Consider the following 20623-nt stretch of genomic DNA (forward strand, 5'->3'; position numbering starts at 1 on the left):
TTTTTTGCATTGCGTGCGTGGACATTACACTGGTAAATTAGTAATAATAGTATTGTTAAGAAGCAAAAAATGTGCAATCTAAAGTCTCGAGCCGTTCTCAACTGTATCTCGCGAAGTAAATACCACATCGACCGTTACTGATGTTCGATCTGGACCGTTCAATAGAGTCTGCATTGGCCCAAACCGGATCCTGTGACCGTCCGATTCACAAACACCAGGCGAGAATCCTGTCGATCAACGGTGGGGATGGTGGGGGGACGCCCCACAAAGCGGGCGAAGCCGCCATGGGAGCTCAACTGGGTTTCCCTCGGTCACTGCCGCGGCGGGGGTAGGGTTTCATCATTGGATACGACTGCTCCTCACCCGAGCGGAGAAACCTTCTCGATTCCACCTTCCTCTGCCGCCTTCTCCCCCTCATATCTCTCCTGCGCTTCGCCTCCTGAGTTTCCTTAGATCTAGCCGAAAATGGGGTCGTCTCTCCCCTCCAAAGAAGCTAATCTCTTCAAGGTCATCGTGGTAAGTGCCCTCTCAGCGTGTTTTTAATCAGAGTAGCCACCTTGATTTCATACGATACTTTCTTAATACTATCTCGATGCTAGTTTTATCGGAGCTGATGTTTCTCGGTGTTGGTCTTCTCATGGCCTTGATGAAAGATTGCGATTTTGTATTTACTCTTCTGGCAGTGTTATGTATTGCTGCCGTATTTCCGGGGCTAGAATTTTGATCTGAGGGAGTCTTTTGGATGGACGTGAAACTACAAAGTCGATGTTTTTTTTGGAGAACTCAATGAAACGTTGCTATGGATGCTCGTCTCTCTTCTTTGTTTCTTGGATCTAGTTGTTTCTTTCCTTTCTTCTTCTGTCAAGTTTACAATTTGGTGGGTTTTGGAGCGAAATAGTACAAAGCTAGTGCAGTAAACATTGGATTAATAAAGTACCAGTTTTGTGATTGATAATATTCTTTTCTATGGCTCTGATCTCATGATGTGCAGAAAAATTTTCCTTTTTAATTTTTTTTGAGCTAGTATTGGGAGGTAAATCCTATTTATAATGATCGGAAGAAGATGCCAAATTTTGATGAAAAATTATTTGCTTCTGCTTGCCCTTCGTGACATGCCTTAATCTCACCATGCCCCGTACAGTTTCTTAAACAATATGTCTGATAGCCTGACCCACCCCGATCAATTAGGAAGCACATTTCTAGAATGAACTCAAAAAGATCCTGCATATTCAGCTCTTGAGCTTGCTTACCATCTATTATGTACAGCTAGCTTGCAACTTTATAAGAAAACTACTTGCAAATAGTGCTGCATGCAACAAGTGAAAAGTAGAGCTTTTGATTTCCGATGTCCACTTAGATGTCATTGTGAAAAATTTGCTACAAGGAGCAACTGAAGATACTGGCATATACAGGCCTTTCATTTCGACTCATAACTCAGTGTTTGTTCCATTATAAGTTCCAAAACTGATTTATCTGTTGGAAGTTAGAATTTATCCATATCTTCTATTGAAAATTGCTGCCCTTACATCACCAAGAATTCAACAGTCGCTTCATGAACTACACATGAGAAAATTCTTTTGTAAATCTGTTGTGGCAGGAAATTGAAAAGGTGTGTGATACATGAAATTTTGTTTGAAAAACATTAATTTAAATTTTATCTTAAAAAATTTGTTGAAATATTGTGATACATGTAAGCTTGATCAATTTGTAATGGAATCATCAGGGGGTGGTAAAGTTAAATTTTTAAAAAATGGGCATTGTGATTTTCAAATATCTAAAATGCATAAATTATAGAATCAAAACATGATTGATTATAAGATTTTTTTTAAAAAAAATTGACATCCAAAAATAATTTATGAATGTCAATTGTAGTTGAAGGTACAAGGGGCATAAAGTTCAATGGAACATCTGGTAAATTGCATCATCTTACAAATTAATTCTAAAATACTTTTTTGTTCCTGCAAAAACATAAGATGCTTTTTTGCTATCCTAGATGCAGCAAAAATATAAATAGAAGTAAAATTATTTTGTTTAGATGGATAATTTGCCTTTTAGGCTTCAACTCATATATGTCTTGCACCAAGAAGTAAAGTTTTGAAACTCATCATAAAGTTTAGTTGCTGATTTCTTGTTGGGCTTCTGGTCCGGGAAGCAGTGATGTCATATCTACTTTGTTTTCACAAAAAATCTCCTATACTTGCAAATTTGCACTCATCACACAGGCATTATTGTGTAGAAGTAACAACACATTATTTTACCAAAAAAAGTGGTTCTAAAACCTATTGGTTTATCATTTTTATTTCCTTGCTTTCATTAAACTATATGTCAGAATGTTAATGCAAATGCTCATTGTTTCGTTTTTCAGAAATCATATGAGACAAAACAATACAAAAAAGGATTAAAGGCTGCAGATACCATATTGAAGAAGTTTCCTGAGCATGGAGGTAGGATTTTGAGTTCTCAGCGATAAGAATCTTTATTATTGATTTCTTGATTCAGTATTGGTTGACTGGTTTTACTTGCTGCTGCTAGAAACCTTGTCCATGAAGGGATTGACGTTGAATTGTATGGATCGAAAAACAGAAGCATATGATCTTGTTCGTCGTGGTCTTAAGGTTGGCTATTAGTTAGTTTCTTTTGTATAACTTATAAGGCCGCTTTCATTTTTTCCATAGGCATCTCTTATACAAACTTTTTTCTTTTGTAGAATGATCTTAAAAGCCACGTGTGCTGGCATGTTTATGGTCTACTGTACCGGTTCGATAGAGAATACAGAGAAGCTATTAAGTGTTACAGAAATGCTTTGAGAATTGATCCTGACAATATTGAAATCCTGCGGGATCTATCATTGTTGCAGGTTGGTATTTTATTGGCAATTAATGCTGTCAACTTTAGATTGTGAGTTTGCATTTTTTTTTAGCACTTTCAGTTTATTAAGTTAACAAATTATGTTGTAATATTGTGTTGCTGAATGTAGCTATTCTGTTTCTGAATTTATGGAGATTATCCTGGTTTTCAATAATATTGATGTTCCGTAAACTAAAGGTATCAACTTCATGGATCTGTAAGATTGATTCAATTGAAATCAGTAAATAAAAATCAGGAAACAAAAAAAATCACAAAATGGAAAAAAATAAAATTAATTTGTTTAATTATGACATAACAGAAGAAGTTTGAAAGCCTAAGAATGATGTATGCTATATCACTTTATATATCGATATCATAAAAGTCAAATAGAATTCTTAAAATTGACATGTAATTAGCATTCTTGTTATTAAGTTATTGTTTGTCAAAGTACATAACCAAACGTTATTATTAGATTAATAATATCAATTATTTTATTGTTGTATTATATTTATATTTGATTCAATAACCAATAGATGTAAATTAAACAACATCACTCATTAGATTGTTAGCATTAAACAATATTCAATAATAATGGAATATTATTTCTTTATTAAAAATTATTCAGATAAAGAAATAATGTAATAATATTAATTTTAAATTATAGATATCAATAATAAGTAATATTTGAATAGTTAATGTAAAAATTTAATTCTTGATGTTAATATCTAAACTTTTTAAGCCATAAATAATTGAGTCTTTGTTAGTTAAATGTATGAATAATTAGCCTATATTTTCCTTATGATACACACCTCTTTATATTAGAAAAACTACAAAAGTTCTCGTAGGGGTTTAGACATTTTTAACACTAGTTGATAAGTTGCAATTGCATAAGACAACTCTCATTCTATTTTATCTAGGCTTGAGACCTTCATTGACATTTTTTTAAAACTTTGTTGCTACAAATCCTTTTTAATTTTATCACTTACACACTTCACAATTTTATTTTATACTCACTCCAAAGTCCAGTATGGCTATTTCTCAAAGAGGACCTGTACAGGATATTATTCGTTAACTCCATTGAATGCGGCTGCCCTTTGGCCTAGTCAAACTCTACACCAAGATTTGAAGGATCAATGTGGTTGAACTTATTGGAACTATTTTTCTATGGCAATTTCTCTTTTTAATTTATATCTAAATGTGGGTACGCTTATAACAGGCTTTGCATCTTCTTTTCCATTTTCTGACCTATATCTAATATCTTCTAGCCATGTGATATCAACCTCACCTGTTTATTGTTATAACTTCGATTCTTCATGGATACCAACAATTACAAAGTTCCAGTTCCAGAGGTGTTCATATAACTTTTCTAATTTAATGTACAGGTTTGATCATCTTCTGTTGGCATCATTAGATTGTTACTATATTCAATTCACAAGACAAATTGAATGTTTATATGTCTTTCTTATCTCTTGCACATTTTTTGGAACTTGGTTTAAATTCATTGATCCTCTTCTATTTGATTGTTTTTTGAAAATAGCTCTTCCTTATTAATGTTTGCAATTCTGACTGTGAATAGTAGTATTCGATTTCCTTAGGTAACAACTATACATGTCTCCTTCAGGTTCAGATGCGAGACCTGACAGGGTTTGTTGAAACTAGACAACAACTTTTAGCGTTGAAGCCAAACCACCGCATGAACTGGATTGGCTTTGCTGTTGCACACCACTTGAATTCTAAGTAAGTCATGGTTTTCTAGGGTAAATATGTTAATTATTGACCAGTTACCATCGGAGAATACTTTTTCAAGTGTTTTGGTCACTCACTTTTCAGCTTCTCCAAAATGCACTGTCTTTCTGAACTTTGTTTTTTGAATCTCCAAATTCACCTTTTTCTCCACTTGTTCTATGTAAAACTTCCTGTGAATCACATAGTAGTTGGAACTATTATTCTAAATTGTAAACAATTATATTATGTTTATAATATGATCTCTTTCACCATTATATGTGATGCATTGCCTGAGCACATATTGTACCTGTATTGGAATTATCCATCATTTCTTGGAAGATGACATTAATATTCTTATTATCAAATTATCTCCATTGTATTTTTTTTATACAAAGTGATAACTTTTTTGTTACTTGTTTTCTTTCTCTTTTTAGCCCTTTGAAGGCAATTGATATATTGGAAGCATATGAAGGGACGTTGGAGGATGATTACCCCCCAGAAAATGAGCGTTATGAGCACAGTGAAATGCTCTTGTACAAGGTGTATAAACTTTAAAAGAGGGGCATTTCCTTCTTTTGTTATGTTAATTAGATCTTATGGAATAATCTTTTATAAGTGAATTCATTTTCTTCTGCTTTTCTACCACTTCACCTTGTTCATAGTTTTTTTGTGATACTTCTATGTGGGATGGTGAGGTTATATTCCATACTACATTTTGCAGATTACATTGCTAGAGGAAAGTGAGTTGCTTGATAGAGCACTGGAGGAAATGCACAAGAAGGAGTCTAAAATTGTGAGCTTATGCTGTAGCTGATAATATTTTTGTTAATGATTCATTTTCATGGTTATTAAATGGAACAAAATGCTCTTGCAAATATGTAATTTCAATCTCTAGTAGTTCATTTCATATTTGACAGATGCATATTGCTTGTTGCATCATACTTATTTCTTTGTTGCTTGATTTCATCAGTTAGATAAGTTAACCTTCAAAGAACAAATGGCTTCCATTTTACTGAAATTGGGGCGCTTTGAGGAAGCGGAAAGGATATATAGGTCCCTACTCTTTATGAATCCTGATAACTATAGGTATGCTATTTTGCATACATACCAAGTAATGTTTTTCTTTTTTCCTTTTTCCCTTTTCCCTTTTCCGGAGTCACTTGTGGGCAGGATGCTGATGGTTTTTTTTGTTCTTTTTTGTTTCTTGGGTTTTCACTTTTTTGTCTGATTGCAATGTTCTTACTACTTGTTCTTTATACTTTACTTTGTTATTTAAAGCTGTGATTTCATTTTTGAGTTTTTTAGCTGCATTCATACTGTTGCTTGCTGTTAACAGGTATTTGATTGGCCTGCAAAAATGTGTCCAATTATACTCTGAAAAAGGTGAATATACATCTGATGAGATTGATAAATTGAATGCTTTGTATAAGTCACTTGAGGAGCAATATGGTTCATCTTCTGCTGTTAAGGTAGGGAAACTCTTTTTTGGCATTGGATGATGTTACTCATGTATCTCTATGTATTCTGTCTATTAACTAACTTGTACCAACTTCTTGATTGCAAAAACTCTATTTTATCTTCTTGCCAAAGAATGTATCATTATTTACTTAACGAAATGCAAGGATCAATTCTATACTGATTGTTGATGTGGTTTTTGAAGACTACAAACTATGAGGGAAGGCATTTCTTTTTTCTTCATTTTAATAAGATCACCATGCTTTTCGAATGCTTGCTTTTCCTGTAATGCAAGCTTCCTGGTGGTTAGCATGAATTTTATTTGAATTATGTTGTCTATTGTGCATGTATGTAATGCTCTTTTATTCAAATTATCTGTTTATTGTGGCATCTTTCTTGCAATGTTCTACTTTCAATTAGCAAATCATCTATTGGGATCTTTCTTTCTTTGGATCAGAGAATACCACTTGATTTTCTGGAAGGTGAAAAATTTCGTGAAGCAGCAGACAACTATGCGAGACCATTATTAACTAAGGTTTGTGAATTCTTTTTACTGCTCTTTTGTTCTATAGACTATAACATTAGGATACTTTTGTTATTATTCTTTTATTTATTAGATTAATATAGCTTTTGATGCAGTGGATTTAGTCCACTTTTGTATTTTAGGTTAGGTTTTTATCATGAATATGTATATGTATGTATGTACACCACCTATGGGTATCTCATTGATAAAGAAGTATGATATTTTCTTTCCAAAAATAAATTTATATTATTAGGTGAACAAGCTGAGATGTCTAACTTTTTTCACCTATGCTAATTCAGGGTGTTCCTTCACTGTTCTCTGATCTCAGCCCCTTGTATGACCAGAAAGGAAAGGTTTGCAGAATTACTCAAGACCTTCAAGAAGTAGCTCAATCTATATGCTGTTTAAGCAAGAGCTTGATGAGTTGTTATGCATTGAATTCTTTTTGCAGGCATCCATTCTTGAAGAATTATTTCTTTATCTAGAAGACTCACTTAAATCTACAGGATACTTTCCAGGAAGGTAATTTTGTGGTCTCAATTTTTTTATTTCCAGATAGGTGCTCTGTAATCAGTGCAGATTGATGTTTACTGACTGTGGGCTGTTCTAAGTAAATGACTCAAGAAAAGTACAATCTTTATTCTTTACTTGAACAAAAGGGGTTATCATTTTCTTTGTCTTAAATTTGTTGTTCTCTTTCCTTTTGGTGAAATTGATGTTTTAGACAGACTTATCTTTAGAAAAGTTGTTGGATGTATCACAAGGTAAGTTGATCTTTTATGCTATAATATCTGGTATAAATTGTCATGTTCTGGCATCTGACTCATTATATTGATCTTAAATTTGAATTCTTTTGACCAATACTTTCTTGAGAGTACTTATTTGTTGGTAATAGAGTTATAGTGTAGCTTTTAATAACCAGAAATTCAACACTGCAGAAATCTAAGATGATTAACTAAAGCATTAAAGAAAACAGTCAAACTGAAAGGTTAAACGTATTTCTTTAAATGACTATGATTTTCCTAATGAGAATCACATCAACTGTGTTATATTTTTCATGAGCCTTAATGAAATATCCTTTCTAATTCTAAACATAGAGACCAGTATTGCTCAGTTTCCTATACTTCACTTAAAGTTTTTGCCCATTTTATGGGTTTCATTCTCATTCTTAGAAAATGATAAACATGTTATCATGTATATTTTTTAGGAAAAGTAATAAGTTATGTTTATCAACCATGCCATGTTGTGTTAATATTACTTATTAGCCATGGTTTTGATTTCCCCCCTTATTTTAATACAGTTCAAAAAAAGAGCCTCCGTCAACAATCATGTGGACAATGTTTCTGGTTTCACAGGTTCAATTTGATTCCTCCTGTTAATGCAGTGTTAGGTGATTCTCGTATGTGTATTTCTAATCTCGTTGTCTTTGCTTCTATTGTGTCGCAGCATTATGATAGACGAGGCCAACATCTTCTTGCTCTAGTTAAAATCGATGAAGCTATTGCGCACACACCAACAGTAATTGATTTGTACTCCATTAAGGTTCGTGCAATAAGCCTTGCAAATTCCATTACCTAGTTATCTGGGTGTCATCGTGAGCTAGCAGTGTGGAATCTATCATAGTTTATGCAAAATAGTTCACTAAATTTCCTACACTTTCAATTGTTCATAAGTCTTGCCATTTAGTTGCTGCAGTTATTCAGTTTGGTGTCATCCTTGATTTATTGATGAGTTGGTACACCCCTTCTATAGATTCATTTACTATATATGGATTTCAATTAAATATTGGCCCTAGTTGGCTTCCTTCAAAAACTTGTTGCTAAGTTTCTCTGAGAATTATTCCATAATTCCTCAAAACTTCCCGAGCTTAGATGTTGTGAAAGTTGATTGACTAATTAGTTATCTCAAAAACTATAACTCTTAGGAAAAGGACCATACTTATCTGTTTATGACTAATGAGTGTAGAGCCACCCCCAACGCCATCTTAGCTCAGAGGTATAAGCTATCCTTTTGACACAAGTAGATTTTAAATTCTAGACCTCTTGCTTTGATACCATGTTGAAGTTGATATACTGACCACTTATTACAAAAGCCTGAACTGGTAGGAAAGAGACTAAATTATACAATGGACCTCCAAACTTGTTCATGTGGGACTAACACACATTATGCATCCTAGTTTCAACAAACATATATCCACAATTGTGTGTTATTTTGAGTAATATGGTATTCAACCAAGATCATATCCAAGTACACTCTTTAAGGCATGGTTGAAATGTATCATTTTGATAAATCACCGAAATTGGATATCACTCGACACCAAGTTTCAAAATCTCGAGTTGTCATAATTTTGGTCTTTGATTGGTAAGATACCTTATCATGCCGATGTTTCGATGCATGGTGTTGGTGATAAATTAGAGGTTGAATGAGGAAGGAGATGAAGGAAAGGAAGAAGACATTGTATGCGCTTAGTGTGTGTCGAGTTTCAATAATTTAGTGGAATGATATGTTTCGATTGTTTCACCCGGCATGGTACAAAATTTAGAATCTTGATCAGCACAGGCAATGTATCCTTCCTATGCTTCATTTCCTTCTTCGATTCCATTCCATTCCATTCCATTACCGACACCATACATCGAAATATCAGCACAATACCGAAATAGTATTGTCCCTGAAACTTCAGGATGGTGTGAGATTTTGAACCTTTCTCCAAGGTATGTGTGACAAATGTTTTAGCTGATACCTGCCAATTGACAAGTAAGCAACTTTCAATCTAATTGGCTGCAAATTGATAAAAGGCACCATTATGCACTGGTTATATAACAATATAAGAAGTCATTTATTTTGCTAGAGTAAGAAACAAAATGTAGAAGGAATCTAAAGATAAAATGGTTCTTCCAAAAGCCTTATATTTCTTCCACTTGAGCAGCATAAGGAATCTAAGATAAGATTATTCTTCCAAAAGCCTTATATTTTCTCCACTTGAGCAACATTATGGCTTACATGATCAAATTAGTGAAGTTGATTTCTTTACTATGATTGTTTAAGACATAAAAGTTGAAAGAAGTGTAGTTGACTTCCTATTTACTGTGATTGTTTAAGACATCAAAGTTGAAAGAAGTGAAGTTGACTTCCTATTTTCTGTGTTTGTTTAAGATAAAGTGTAGAAATTCATCACAGTTGAGGGTATCTCTGGTGAAAGCTCTCTAAACTTTTAGTTTCGAGTGATTAATTTGGAGTAAATATCTCTAAACAAGTGTGCCTCAGACTTGCAGGAAGTTGATTTGTATATGAAAATTGGTCTGGAGACATGGATGTGGAACAAAGATTCCTAGAGTGCATTCTATATCTTATTAGAAAGAAGAGAATAAGGAGATCTGACTATATTTAAATATTATGTGTTACTGCAGTTCCTATTCTTTGTTTGGAAATCAAGTCCTGAGAAGAAAGAAAATGAGCATTGCTGAGCTACTTTGGTGCCTTGTCAGCGTCTGTCTAATCTCTCTTTTATGTTTGATGGTGCAAACTAGATGGACTTCAACAATGTTGATTCCTTTTGATGTTGGGGCAATGAATTCTTTTTATAGTTTAAAACTTATCTGATTTAGGTTGCAATGCTAATGATGTTTAACCATAATGTCTCTTCCCAAAAGCACCTCTGGCAATTCTGGTAATGCATTCTTTTTATAGGTTATAGCATATCTAATTTTGGTTGAGATGCCAATGATGTGTAACCACATTGTGTCTCTTGCCATAAGCACGGCTGGCAATTATGTTTCTTTTACTGGAAATGTACATAGGTCATGCTGACATGTTTCAATCTGGACCACAGGGCAGAATATTGAAACATGCTGGTGATTTACCTGCTGCAGCTGCCTTGGCAGATGAAGCTAGGTCTATGGATCTTGCTGATCGTTACTTGAATAGTGAGTGTGTTACACATATGCTCCAAGCTGATCAGGTATGACCTTATGCTGGTAATGGTATTTAGTTATTATCAATTCTAATTTTGGCACATAAAATGATATTTTATTTGTTGATTTCTCAAGGTTGCTTTAGCTGAGAAAACAGCTGTTTTATTCACCAAGGACGGGGACCAGCATAATAATCTTCATGACATGCAGTGTATGTGGTATGCACCTTTCAGTTGCATATCTCAATTGCTCGAATAATTTGTCCTTCCTCTGATCTTACTCATATATGTTACTGTGGAAGGTATGAACTTGCTTCTGGTGAAAGTTACTTTCGTCAAGGTGATCTAGGACATGCACTTAAAAATTTCTTGGCTGTTGAGAAGCATTATTCAGACATCACTGAGGACCAATTTGATTTCCATTCTTATTGTCTGCGGAAAATGACTTTACGGTCCTATGTGTCAATGTTGAAGTTTCAGGATCAGTTGCATTCACATGAGTATTTTCATAAAGCAGCAATAGGAGCCATAAGGTGATTTTTTTCAGTGATTTTACATTGAATTACACCTACTACCTTGGAGTTAGTGCTTATCTGTGTATCCACATATTTATTAGAAATTGAGAATTTAAATGTGCAAGCAAAGTGTTCCCTTGATTTAATGAATGATTTGAAAAAAAATGTATGTATTATGCTGGCTTCAATTCTTTTATTTCTTCTCCTTTTACCCTATTTTTTAAACTTCATTGTCATCCCCTCCTAAGTGGAAAGCTAAGGGCCACCCCCCCTAAACTCCAATTGCCATTGCCATGACTATAACTTTAACAGATGTTATGTATGTTATTTGCTAGATATATTCACAACAGTCCTACAATCATATATTCTGTTTAATAGAAAGAAACTCAAGGATGGATCTATAGTTAGTCTCCATTTGTTTTTTGCATAAGAAATATTATTAAACTTGATCTTTTGATGATGGATTAAGAATGGTAAAATGACAATTTAAGAATTCCCACTTTGATTTCTAAACGCTTGTACCACTATCCAGATGAATTCATAGGCATATTGTGACTAGGACCACAAAGCCTTGAAATTTTCATTTTCTATTTTGAAAATTTGAGCCCCGATTCTTTACATCTGGAATGCTTAAGCTTGAATTTATTTGTTCTGATGACTGATTCTGTTTTAACAACAGTGGAAGATATTGCTTAATTATGAGACATTTGAACATACTACAAACTTGATCTTGGTTCAAGAACCAAGTATCGATCCCCCTCATGTTATTTGTGCCCTTCCTAACCAACTAATTAGTCTTTCTTTTCTTGTGAATTTAAAACACTTCATGTATCCCATGTGTAATGCTAAACTGTGTTGCCACCCTTATATTCCTTCATGCCACAGCTTTATACTTATCATGCTTCTCCAATTGGATCTTTAGCCTCTCTTTCCTACAAAGAAAAAGAAAAAGGTAGAAACAAAACTCTTGAAAAATAATTACAGAATATATATCCTTTGATTGTTTCCTTGGAAGGAAGGAAAGATGGAGAGAAAATTAAATTTTTATCTATCAGAATATAGAAAAAAAAAAAATAATAATAATATATATATATATATATATATATATATATATATATATATTATTTGAGCTTCATTTCTCTGGAAAGTAAGTTTCCTCACAAATTAGACAAAGTAATATGAGGAAAACTGGAAAAAAGATTTCTACTTGCTTAATAGTCCCTCTCATTTCCTCCATGAGAAACAGAGGGAAAGTGCCACTGGGAAAATCTGTCACTTTATTTCTTCCCAATTTTCTTCCTTATAAGAAAATGTGATTACTGTGCTTTCAAATATGACAGTGGGAACCATCACTAGTTCAATCACAAACTCATCTGCACTCGTCAATATTGATAGACTAAGCATTTTTTTTCCTGCGGCAAAAACATGAATACCAATTGGCTTGTAATGGTTTTGTAAGATTTTTGTTGGGATGCTGATAGTAGTAATTAGAAACTTCCTTTGATCATAGAGATATTGTAGATAACTACTGTATATTCTGAAAAACTGATGGCACTGAAATGTACTTGATGTCTATTCTAGTAGACTTCACCTACATTCCTGTACGTTTGTTGGACATTTGATATGAACTTTGTCATCAACACCCAATTTGGCATATGTAAGCAATTTTAGGAAATATGGTATTCAGGCTTCTAGATCAATGCACATATCAAATAGGCAGATACACCACTGAAGTATGAGTGGTATATTGGCTCACACCATCCTAGTGTCATCATCCAGAATCATTATAAAAAAATTCTTTTAGGCTCTGGGATAATCTTTTATAGAGTGATATGTTATTTATTGAAAAGAAATAATATTTTAATTCAAGTTTCCTTCTGTAGATGTTATGTTAAGTTGCATGATTCTCCACCAAAAGCTGCAGTTGAGGAAAGTGATGAGATGTTAAACTTGCCTGCTTCACAGAAGAAAAAACTGAGACAAAAACAAAAAAAGGCAGAGGCTCGTGCTAAGAAAGTAATCTTGATAGAACTCTATACAGGCGTAAATGCTTTATTTTGGAATGTTTCCTTCAGTTTTCTCCTTGATATTCTGCAGGAAGCTGAAGAAAGAAATGATGAGGAAACAACTTCTTGGACATCTAAATCTGGCAAGCGGCAAAATGCCAGACCAGTTGATTTAGATCCTCATGGTGAAAAGCTATTGCAGGTTCTTAATTTTACATTGAAATTTTATAGTTATACATATGATTTCCTTTTTAAAATTTTTATTGTTTTTAAGATATAGGTTTGATATGCAGTCTAGGCATCTGCTACCAAACAGTATAATTTTGCTTAAGCAGTGAATTAAACTATGTTCCTCATATGCAGGTGGAAGATCCATTGGCTGAAGCTACAAAATACTTGAAATTGCTTCAGAGTAACTCTTCCAGTTCACTGGAAACTCACATTCTTTCTTTTGAAGTGAATATGAGAAAGCAAAAGATTCTATTAGCTTTTCAGGTACACTTAATAGCCATATTAACTTTTTCTAGTTTTGGTCTTAGCATTTGCCAAAATAACATCAAATTAGTATTTGGATTCCTGATTCTTTCTAATTGATCCATCAAATAAGAGGATGGCTGGAGCAAAAGTAGAACGGAACAAATTAAATATTTATTCTTCAAAAGAAAGAGGATGGAATTTATGTCAAATTCCATCCTCTTAATATCTAGGTTTGATGGACTATGCAATCGAACACTTAAAAGAAAGAAGCATACCACAGATGAATTATCAAAGAACTCACGTCATTATTATGTATTCATTACATGGTGATCTTAATCTCCATCTTCATTCTCACTGCATTGACTGATTTTAATTCTGCAGGCTGTTAAGAATCTGCTTAAATTGGACGAAAATGATCCAGATTGCCATAGATGTTTGGTATGGATTTTTCACCATGCAGTTTGCTTCTCAGATTTATCCTTAGAGAGAGGATTTTCCTTATTGAATATATTATCTTGCCATTGCATTCCTCTGTAAAAAAAGGGAAAATGTGGATACAATACAATAAGGGTATTATGGATTATTCTAGTTTTGAATTGGCAACAAAAAGGTCAGATGGGTGATATTCTCCTAAATTCATGGCATAATCACAATGTGGAAGCAACCAATTCAACTACATCAGAGCCTTTTCTCGTTGGAAATGCATCTTCTGCTGTAAATATGTCGATTGAGGAAAGCCTAAACACCTGAAGGCACTAGTCCACTATTTATTAGCATAGCTGGTACTCGGGTGGTGGTTTGCTACATTAGGACAAGGGGTCAATTCTCATGGGGTTCATTCCCCATGAGGAAAAAATGTCCCACCCACCTAGGAGGCCACTGCATATCTTGATTTACTTGCCTATATCTTGCCGTGGGGCCGTCAATACTGGCTACTTGGGGCGAGCATATCACCTTTTTGCCACCAATGACATATTATAGAACTACTTCAAACAAATTACTATTTCTGTATTCTTCTTCTTCTTCTACTCTCTCTCTCTCTTTGATATTGTAATTTATATTTCTTGCTTAAGTGGCCATTTTTAGTTTCTTTATGTTTTCTAGTAAGAAAATTATAATCCACTTTATCAGTGACATTTCCTATTACTTTATTATATTAATTCATTGTTAATTTCACAGATAAAGTTCTTCCACAAGATTACCAGCTATACTTCTCCAGTGACTGATACAGAGAAACTCATTTGGAATGTATTAGAAGCAGAGCGACCAATTATAAGGTTGCATTTGATTTCTGTTTCCCTGTCTCAAGAAACATTTGCTTGGATTAACAAGTTTCTGGTTTTTATACATTGCAGTCAGTTGCATGGGAAGCCACTAATCGAAGTTAATGAATGCTTCCTCAAGATGCACAGAGGTTATCATGTTATTCCCTTTAGGTTTTGCATTGGATCAATTACTTTCATGCTGTTAATTTGATTTTGTCTTTCGAAACTTCTAGATTCATTGATGCATCGGGCGGCAGCAGCTGAAATGCTGTATCTTCTTCAGCCGGATAAGAAGGCTGTGGCGATTAAGTTAATTGAAGAGTCGGAAAACAAGCTAGCAGTGGGGTGTGTTACAATAGTCTACCATCTTTAATATCTAACAATACTGTGACAACATAAATCACTTTGTTATGTTTTGGACTTCCTCAACAGGAATTCGGAACTTGGCCCTGTCAACATATGGAAACTACAAGACTGCATTTCAGTCCATAAATTGCTCGAGACAGTGTTCAATGACCAGGGAGCTACTTCTAGTATGTATCTTGTCATTCATTCATATTTTGTCTGCTGGTCGAGTGTTTTGAGATTTTGCTCCTCGACTGGTGGAAATGTGAGTTATGCATATTCTCAATGCTTTTGTGTGACTGCAGGATGGAAGACACGGTGTGCAGACTACTTTCCTTACTCTACATATTTTGAAGGTAGCCAAAGCTCTGCTGTTACTAGGAATGCCAATAAACACACTGACACTTCGTCAGAAAATGGACTGGCAGATTCTCATTCTTTGATTGGAAAACTGCAAGCCTTCCATGACCTAAAAATTCAATAGCATTTCTCATCATCTAACTCGAGTTGAAATGAGTCGCGAGAGGCATGAGCGGGCGCTTCAAACGAAGAATGTTGCCGCACTCGTTACTGTGAAAATATACGGAGACAACATGAATTATTTTTTGCGTCTGAGCTAGAGCATCAAAGATGTTCCACAACCATTGCACTGTGCATCTTCAGTTTCTCTTTCATTCAGGCATGTTATACAGGATTGTATTACCAGATGTCTCGTCGGATATTGCAGTTGCTTTTTCCTCGCATCTGACATTGATACTAATTATTAGTTCTTCAGGTCCAGTAGCAAAAGTTCTTAGCATGTTGCAAATATATTCAAGTTGCAGGGTTGAGTAATCTTAACTAGAAACTTTTGCACTCCGTTTGATCTGTGTTGCTTTTGTTAAGGTTCAACTTTTGGCACGATTTTGTATGCGATCGATTGTCGTTTTTGGAAGAATAATGTGTAGATGTTGAAAGGATAGTAATTGTATGCAAATCTTGGCTGTTATGCTGTTTATTTCCAACCAGATTGGCTAAAGGTTTTCCACGCAGTTTAATGACATAAAAGATCGTTTCTTTCATTTGATCTATTTTGCTCAACTTTTATTGTATTACAGTTATAATCATAGTCGTTATAACACGAACACTAGTAATATTATGTTATGGCCGTAATTGATAGTAGTTATTATAATATGGATATTTTATTTTCGTTCAATATTAATTAATATTATATTACAGTATTTATGAATTGTAGCTTATTATAATTTTTATATCTAGAGTTACGATATAGTTATAGTTAGAATTTATAATTGTTACAATTATGAAATAGTTAAAATTAAGGGCGAGCTAAAGTCCAGTTAATCAGAATTAATGTTCGATTAGTTTAGAAATTATTTCTTTTCATGAAATATCGGTTTTAAAAATTTAAATTTGATTAAACTGATATTATAAGTTGAATCGAACAAAATCGGAATCAAACTGAATTGATATGATGAGTTTAATCTAATCAAATTGGAATCAAACCAAATTAAATTGAAACTTTTGATTATTTCGGTCGAAAATTAAATTAACTGATGTTTTATAGGTTCAGTTGGTTTTTTTTTTTTTTTTTTTTTTTTTTTTTCAAAAGTTCGATGGATTCGATTGGTTTAGAAAAATTCAGTCGGTTCAATTTTTGATTTAATCAGTTTGGTCAATTTAGTTTAAACCAATTGATCACCCTTAATTAAAATTTACAACTATTGATATTATAATTAGATTTCGGAATTGACGATTTAAAATTGTCAGTTCGGCGATTCTTAACTAGTCGACTTAACTTTAATCATCCAAGATAAATTATGATTTAAAGTTTTGAATCATCCATATTCACAGTTCATGACAATTTAAGATTTCTATTGTTTTAAAAATATATAGAGAGATTGTATTTACTTAAGTTGCTTACCTATTTATTATGATTTTATAAGAGTATTTATAATCGTCATATATATAAACCGTTTAACAAAATAAAAATTCTTTTCCCTGCTTCTGTAAAATCATCCCTTTAACGGTCATAATTAATTTTACTCATTCTAATTAGATTTTAAATCGCATTAGGATAAATAAACTATTATAAGTTTGAAGGAAATTATTATTTTTAATTTTTTTACCTTTCAAATATTAATAAGAATAGTTATATAGTCCAAGAAAATTACTAAGTAGTTATTGAATAATAACTAATAGATAAAAATGTCAATATATGTTATAGTCATATTGGTTAGGATATTAGATTTTCGTTGTTCAAGAGACTAAGGTCTCATTCAATATAGGTGATGGTTTATCAACTAAGGCCCAGATACAGAGCATTTCCATAGTATTTTGATGATAGAAAAGTTTACAAGGTAATTTTAAAAATTGTTAAACTTGGAGGGCATATTTTGAAATTTATGCTAACTTAAAATAATGAACGGGGCAGGGTACGATAGATATGATGTTCCCAAACAGTAAGCAAGATCCCCACAAGTCCCTATAAAAATTTGATTCCATTATTTATGGCATTTAATTTGTTCTTATTGATTATTTGCCCATAGAAAAGGGTACCTTTGACTTACTGTTGCCCACTCAAACCCTAAAGCCCTCCTCTAAACAATTATAGCTTCCGTTACACGTTCCTCGTAGTCTCTAAATTATATCAAAAGACATAAATCACATGGTTAATTTATAATTAATCATAGACTAGAATATGAGAGAAGTTTTTATCTAAGAACATAAAATTATATAATATAATAAATTAAAAATGCCCCTCAGCTAAATAATTATAGAAAAAATAATTATATTCACCTCAGACATCCCTTACATCTTTCTCTAAATATTATAGTAAAATATAATTACGTTCACTCTAAACATCACTTAAGTTCTCTAACCAATTATAAAAAAAAGTTAGTAGGTTCATATTAGACGTCCCTCACAGTTTGTCCTCGGGTTATGTGAAATGAGGTAAATCACAAGATCAACTTGTAGTTGACCGTCAAATTGGTTAGGGATAGAAGGAGTTTTTTTCTCCAAGTATATACGCCCCGTCGAAAATTGATCCCTTATCCTATTGTAGTAAGTTTGTCATCCTCTAGCCAACTGACATCCCATGGGGACTATCTCTAAACAATTGTAGCAAAAAAAAAAAAAAAAAAAACTGATTACGCTCACCCCAGACGTCCCTGACAATTCGTCCCTAGGTTATGTGAAGGGGGGTAAATCACAGGGTCAACTTATAGATGACCGCCAAGTTGACTAGGGGATGGGAGGAGTTTTTTTCCCAAGGGCATGCGTCCGCCGGAAATTGATATCTTGCTCCATTATAGCAAGTATGTTGCCCTCCTCTAAACAATTGTAACAAAATGTGAAATCTGTCACCCCAGTGGCCTCACACGACCAGCCCCACGGACCCTTCTCTAAATAATTTTGTAAATCTATCATGTAATAACCAACTACCTCTAAACAATTCTACAAATGGTGGAATCTATTATCGTGACGACCTCCCCATGACTGTCCCACACCATTAGAAGGGAGTAAATTAGAAAATCGAAGCTAGCAATCACATGGAAGGGTAATTCCTTGGCCTTTACTGGGATTTGACCCTTGATCAATTCTATAAATCTATCATCTGATAACTAACTCAGCCATACTCTTAGGGTGTGCCCTCCTCAAGGAAAAAAAAGATTAACCGGGTTAGGTAACATCGAACCTGAGACAACCATCCCCATGGAAGTTTTCCACCGACCATTGGGGTAAATCAGGAAAGTACACATGAAGGCCCATCTTGACAGCCATTCTCAGGTCCACTATCCATTAAGGAGAAAAATTCTCAATAATACGTTAAAGCTGAGTCTTAAACTCTAGATCCTTGATCTATGGAGGGTCTAACTATGACACTCTACCCCCAGGGGCGTGCTCTCCTCTAAACAAAAAAAAAAAATATTGACTAGGTCAGGTAACGTCGAATATGAGGTGACTGGTCTAGCCTCACAGAAGTTTCCCACCGACCGCTTGGGTAAATCGGGGAAGTGCACATGGAGACCATCCTAACAACCAATATTCTCTGGTCCACTACCCATTAAGGAGAAAAATTCTCAATAATTTACTATAATTGAGTCTCGAATTCTAGATCCCTAATCTATCACTAGAGAACCGAAACATGACACTCTATCCTCGGGAGCAAATGCACTCCTTTAAACAATTATAGCAAAAGGTGGAATCCGTCATTCCAGCGACCCCACACGATCGACCCCATGACCATCTATGAGGAGGTAAATCGAGAAACTATAGTTTGCTACTATGGGGGAGGGTTGTTCGTTCAGCTTTGTTGAGAAACAACTCTTACCCATTGTAGCAAGTTCTGTGTCATAGTAGTCAACTCAACCTTGTCTCAGGGGTAACGAGTTAGGTGAAATCAGCGGGAAGCTATAAAACTTGCTTTAGTCAATCACGCTCTATATCCCTATTATCCTCCTCTAAACAAAAGAAAAATGATAATTCCAATTAGCCTCACCTGGGGTGACCGACCGATCCCACGAAAGTTTTTCACCGGTCACCAGGATAAATTAGGAAGTACACATGACGACCAAACTAGAAATCTAGTATCCTTTGATTGCACCCCTAATTAGAGAAAAAATTCCTATAAATATATCATAAACAAGAATCCTACTAGGGTTGTTGCTCATTTAATTATCATCATTATTGCTTCTTACTAATTAACTGCTTGTAATAAAAAAAACTAATCTGGATTAAATTTAAGAAGTCTCATTCAAAAATAAGTAAATTTAAAAATACACCCCTTTTTACTGGAATTATTATTATTATTATTATTATCAAAACAACAACGTCCATCTCCCATCAATCTATTTTTCTTAAAAAAAAATTATTTTCAATAATATTTAATCCTATCCAAACATAGAGATGATAGTAAGCAGGAGATGTGACTTGAAAGTTGATGAAATGAAGACTCCTCATAGTCCTACAACACAAAAGAGTGAGTATCGGGCTGAGAAGAGGTTCCCGGTGTTGGCCCTCCAACGTTTAAGTCAGTCTCCAGTAATGTAGAAAAGTGGAGAACTATAGATAAAGCGTGTATAAAATGAAATTGCGCATATCTTCGTCTGTAGATGGGAACCCCCTTTTATAGCATCACTGTAGTGTTGGTGCATGGATCTCAAAGTGTAGGTACATTTTCTTAGGTATCCTAGGAAAATACAAGTAAAAAAGTGTCCCTGACATCATTCCTTAAGCAACCATGCAACTCTCTGATGTGATAACCTGGAAGCTTCTAAAGTATGATTTTGCCTACTGGACATGCTCTGCTGTCAGTGGTATAAATTCCCAAAAAGATACTATAAGATAGTTAGTAGGTCCACACGAGGCCGACCAACCATCGTTCGGCTCGGTATTCCCCGTCTGGACGCACTAAGCAGAGCTATTGTCCTACTTTCTGTTTGGCTGCACTGTTAACGAAGGGTTGCCCTGTGTCCGACTGATCATGCTTCCCGCTTGGGGGAAGTGGATCGGGAGGGTTGTTGTTTGTCTATTATCCTCATCCACGAGCTTTC

General features: G+C 34.2%; 1 protein-coding gene across 1 annotated transcript; it reads left to right on the forward strand.

The window, feature by feature from the left end:
- Window positions 1-283: 283 nt before the first annotated feature.
- Window positions 284-15878, forward strand: LOC121967475 (N-terminal acetyltransferase A complex auxiliary subunit NAA15-like). The gene is made up of 26 exons (XM_042517736.1): window positions 284-516; window positions 2366-2444; window positions 2533-2615; window positions 2708-2857; window positions 4469-4584; window positions 5007-5112; window positions 5294-5365; window positions 5543-5658; window positions 5909-6041; window positions 6485-6562; window positions 6850-6903; window positions 7002-7072; window positions 7851-7905; window positions 7997-8092; window positions 10380-10508; window positions 10597-10679; window positions 10763-10993; window positions 12859-12991; window positions 13073-13183; window positions 13345-13476; window positions 13840-13896; window positions 14638-14735; window positions 14814-14872; window positions 14957-15068; window positions 15156-15256; window positions 15374-15878. The coding sequence occupies exons 1-26, from the start codon at window positions 466-468 to the stop codon at window positions 15550-15552; spliced, it is 2685 nt and encodes an 894-aa protein (XP_042373670.1). The 5' UTR covers window positions 284-465; the 3' UTR covers window positions 15553-15878.
- The last annotated feature ends 4745 nt before the right edge of the window (window positions 15879-20623 follow it).

This window comes from Zingiber officinale, chromosome 3B, assembly GCF_018446385.1.
Source record: "Zingiber officinale cultivar Zhangliang chromosome 3B, Zo_v1.1, whole genome shotgun sequence".
Lineage (NCBI taxonomy): Eukaryota > Viridiplantae > Streptophyta > Magnoliopsida > Zingiberales > Zingiberaceae > Zingiber > Zingiber officinale.